This window comes from Chaetura pelagica, unplaced genomic scaffold (genome assembly GCF_000747805.2).
Source record: "Chaetura pelagica isolate M959 unplaced genomic scaffold, ChaPel_1.0 scaffold12, whole genome shotgun sequence".
Taxonomy (NCBI): Eukaryota; Metazoa; Chordata; class Aves; order Apodiformes; family Apodidae; genus Chaetura; species Chaetura pelagica.
In genome coordinates this window covers 5185185-5189976 of record NW_009952801.1, presented here as the reverse complement: position 1 = coordinate 5189976, position 4792 = coordinate 5185185, and the positions used below count along the sequence as shown (strand labels likewise).

At 44.9% G+C, this 4792-nt stretch overlaps 1 protein-coding gene across 1 annotated transcript in view; it reads left to right on the top strand.

Annotated features, from left to right (window-relative positions):
• Positions 1 to 219: 219 nt before the first annotated feature.
• The window catches only part of MEOX2 (mesenchyme homeobox 2), a 55321-nt gene continuing 50748 nt past the window's right edge, over positions 220 to 4792 (top strand). The window contains exon 1 of the mRNA XM_009994938.1: positions 220 to 921. Within this exon, the coding sequence (XP_009993240.1) occupies positions 411 to 921 (511 nt within the window). The 5' untranslated portion in view covers positions 220 to 410. The remainder of the gene's footprint in view (positions 922 to 4792) is intronic.

The window sequence follows — 4792 nt, the reverse complement described above, 5'->3', positions numbered from 1 at the left end:
GGGGACGGCACTGGCGTTTTGGAGGGAGTGTGCATGTGTTCAGTGCTGTGTTGCTAAGCCAGCCCCCAGCTCACATTACACACTACTGTATTTATAACCTCTCGGAGCTGTTTCGCCCTTCAAGCAGTTCTCTGGGACCACCTTCTATTGGCTTCGACCTCTCCCACTTCTTGACATCTGAGCAGCTCTGAGAAAGGCTCATCTAGGTCCGAGTGCTTATGCAGCGGAGACTGGCCACTAGGGCTAAAGACCTGGGATTATCTGAGCTCAGCTGCCTGCTGCAAAAGCTGTCGTTGCCGTTTTGGAAAAAAAAATCCCAAACCCGATCTGTTTACAGTGAAAGTTGACAAAGGGTGGTGAAGTTGGATCTTTCCTAAACTCTCCTGCCTGGAACCTGAGACTTGCATGCCATGGATCACACACTCTTTGGCTGCCTGCGCAGCCCCCATGCCACTGCGCAGAGCTTGCACCCTTTCTCCCAGTCTTCTCTTGCCCTGCATGGAAGATCTGACCACATGTCCTACCCTGATCTGTCTTCTTCTTCTTCCTCTTGCATAATAGCGGGATACCCCAACGAGGAGGGCATGTTTGCCAGCCAGCATCATAGGGGGCACCACCACCATCACCATCACCACCACCACCACCACCAGCAACAGCAGCACCAGGCTTTGCAGACGAACTGGCACATTCCTCAGATGTCGTCTCCTCCCGCCGCGGCCAGGCACAGTCTCTGTCTTCAGCCCGACTCAGGAGGACCCCCGGAGCTGGGCAGCAGCCCCCCCGTCCTGTGTTCAAACTCTTCCAGCCTGGGCACGAACACCCCCACGGGGGCAGCGTGTGCGCCAGGGGACTATGGCAGGCAAGCTCTGTCCCCGGTGGAAACGGAGAAGAGGTCGGGCAAAAGGAAAAGCGACAGCTCAGGTAACGGCTCACGCTTTCCCCTGCGGGGCGGGACCCTCGGGCGGAGGGTGCCGGGGGGAGCTGCGCTGCCGGGCCCGGGTCCCCTCCGCGGCTGGGCAGGGCTCGGGTGGGCTCGGGTGAGCTGGTCCCAGCCCGGCCTGGGTCTGGCCGCTGCCGCGCAGCTCCCGCTGCCCGCTGACATCGGGCTGCCGGGTCGCTCCTTCCCTCAACTGCGCTCTCGGGATCTCCATCACTAAATCGAGCTTTAGTAGGGCTACGGAGAGGGGGGGGGGAAGAAAAAGTAATAATCCAGCACGTGACAGAGCATGAAATCAAGGTGGCGGTGGTGGGGGATGAGTTTCCTACAGTCAAAGGAGAGAAACGTTTGTAGTTTTCGTGAGGATTTTAGCATCTGGTCCCGCGTCCCCCTCCCCCTGCCCGATACGCCACCTCTGCTTCAAAACCGAGAACCCAGCGCGCTCCTTCCCCCCCGCCCCTCAGCCGCGGAGCTGCCTGCGGGTCCGAGGCGAGCGCACAGCTCTTGGAAACTTTGCCTTGGGAGCAGGGATTAGGGAGAGCAGCTGGTGCCTTGCTGCCCTGAAGGATTCGGGTGCGCCTGCATCAGCTCCTCAACGTGGAAGAGGCAAAATTTGGAGTCTGTAAAGCAAACGGGTGAATGGGGGTTTTAGAAAGCTGCTTCACTTCAGTTTGCTGGTGGCGGGGGCGGAGGGAAGGAAGGAGCTGTCTGACTTTTTAAATCACTGCAATTCTTACTTAAAGGCGAGCATAAAAACATGTAGACCCGCAGATATTACAGGACAATAATTTGGCATCGCTGAGCGTGCATAAGAACTTGTCATAATCTCTGCTTCTTAAAAGGACAAAGCCTGTCAGAGTCCCACTCTGACAAGAGCCACTCGGCGAAGGCAACGCGACTGATGGCACTTCCGTTAGGGCACACATAAGCCTGGGGGTCATTAAAAATATACTGAGACAGGCAGGAGGCACGTGAAAAAGAGAAGGCTCAACAGTTTGAATACTCAAGAGCAGGCGTAGCATATTGTTTCTTATGGAGGAAGAGAAAGTGAAAGGCTTTTCCAGATAGTTATGATGTTCACAACTAAAATTGTGACCTCTTTCATTCAAAACGTTGTGAGCTTGGTAAAAGTTGTAAGCAACAGAAACTATTTTAAAAAATATCCTTCAAGAATACCGTCGCTTTCTTCATTGGCTGTTATGTTAAGAAACATTTTCAGTAATTCAGAATGGGTTTAACTGAATTTCATCTTGTGTAGCTGGTATAAAGGATGAAAACTTTTCCAAGATTAAAAGCCGTAGGGAGTTAAAACACCCGTGTCGAAATCTACTGTTGCATCTTCATGACATTTTATGAGATAAAAGGATTTATCTGATTTAGTGAGGTGTATGCACAATACTAAAATTCGAGTTCCCATTACTACTGGGAAAATAACTGGATGCCTGTTGGTGTACGGATTTGTTGTATTTGTCAGTCTATTTAAAGCTGAAGGAAAAAAAGGAAATTGGCCCCTTTCACTATCAGGGAAGTATCTGTATCGCTTTCTGTTTATTTCATCTTGCAATGCAAATGAAAAAAACAGCAGTGGGGAATGTCCCAAACCTTACCCTGAGTGACTGGAGTCTTCCACTGGATTTTGTGTACAAGGGTTTGAGCCTTTAGCCATGGTTATGCTTTCTTGTGCTGTACTCTGAACCTCACTTTCTAAGACTTTCTGAAGATCAAGGCAGGTAAATATTTCCCGCTCTTTTTCTCTAAGAAAAAAAATATTATGGTCTTTCACACAGTTGTGAATCTCTCAAACTGAAAATATGCATCTTTTGGCAATGACTGAGTAGCTGCTGTATCTTTGTTTTTTCTTCAGGAAAAGCCTGAGTTTTTGGACTGAGCATTTAACCCCACCCCTTTATTAATCCTGAAATCTGGTGCTAGATACTTAATGCCCTTCTAATGTATGGCAGCAAGAACTATATTTAAGTCACTGTGTTTCTGTATTTGTCATCCATAATTGCACTTAATTTGATTTGAAGTCATCGCCTTTATTTCTCATTAATCTGTTTTTTAAACAAATCACTATACTTGAAAGTGTTTCACCCATGCCTTCCCCACTTTTTGAAGACATATTCATCACACTTGGAACTACTTCAATAGGCATTTGTATAAAATCCTAATAGTAAATAACTAAGAAATGAAGAGAGACTGTTTCAATTTCAGCGCCAGCATTCTGAGAAAATTATTAATGCTCTTGCTTATTTACGGATATATTTCCTCTTCTTAAGCATATCACTTCAAGCCACTCGAATGTTCAGTGTGTTCTTGAGCACTGAATCTGTTCTGCGTTTCAGAGCTGAATTAACCTTAGGCTATCCCTTTCTTGCCCTACTCCGCTTTTATTTCTGAATGCTTAACATCAGGAACGTTGATTCATAAAGCTGAGTGTATAGGTGGTTTAAAAAAAGTGAAATGTGAAAGTTCCTTGTGTAATTTATTTCCCAAACCAGTAACTTGCTCAGCCATACAGATGCTCTGAAAATGTACCAGCAGAAATATCCCATTTTACTTATTTTTTACGATGGCGGGAGTGTAATCTTTTAAAATTATAAACAAAAATCCAGAGGGTGAGCAAAATTTTGAATGATGGACTGTTTGTCCCTATGCTTGCTCTTTTCCCCTGGAATTCACAAATTGCAGGGGAATGGGAGGATAGAAATATTTTGCAGTAAGCTGTTATACTTTTATTTGGGATTGACAAAGCAAGGTGAAACATGCTTTTGTGGTAGCTTTTTAAACCGACTTTTCTTTTGTCCTAACCCAGGTTTTAAGCAGTTTGGGAAGTTCTCTTTGAAGATATTGAATAGGCTGCTAAAGAACAGGGTGAAACTTGTTGTAAAGGACAGGGAAACGCTGCTTACTTAGTCATCGACCCCTGCATGCTACAGCTGTCAGTGTCTCCAGGTTTTGTAGTCACTCTCTCACTATCTTCAGAACATTCCTTTCAATCTGTGTAGGCCCAGAAGTGGGTCAGGAAACTAGCCTGCAAGTTGAGGAGTGATGCACACAAATCTTTAGATGTTAACATTTTGCAGTGAATAATGGCATCTGCATCCTTGCCTTTGTAACTCAGCTCCGCGTACGTCAAGGATGTAGGAGTGAAAAGACGATACTAAATTTCAGGATAGGTTACCAAAAAAATCGCTTATTTTAAAGTGCACTAATGGTCAGAATTATCAGTGTGCTAATGAGGTGAGGATGAAAACCATGCTGAGTGCATAAAAAGCATATTCTTGGAGTGCTTTGCTGCTTAGTGGTACAAATTATTCTAAATTGAATATTTTGGATTTTTCTAATGCCTCCCCTTCCCATTACTTGCCAGTGACTTTTGAGGCCATTTTATTTCTGTTCTTCACAGTGTAGATTTTGACTTTCAGAAGACGCAGAGCACATCAAATGCAAAATTACTACTGTGTTTCTCTAAGATGGCTTACTTAGGTCCAGGTTTTCTTAAAACTTCAGTGAGGAGCAAAGCATATTAATGTCTGTATGAAAGTGTAATCTAGGTTTACTAAGAAATACAAAAAGAAAGCGAATCTGGTAGCCTTAAGGAAGCCTAAAATGCTATGGTGAAAACAGTATCTGTACTATACTGAAAAGATCAGGGGGAGGCTGAGTACTGTTGAAGGAGTTCTCCTAAGCACTACAACTATTCAAACATTTAATTGTGATAGATAAATATATAAGTAAAGATGATTACAGTCATAGCTAATGTAATTAAACACGTCCCCAGGCATGAGAAGCCTGTTTTTTTTCTTCTTCTTCTTCTTCTTTTTTTTCTTTCTTTTTTTTTTTTTTTTTTTT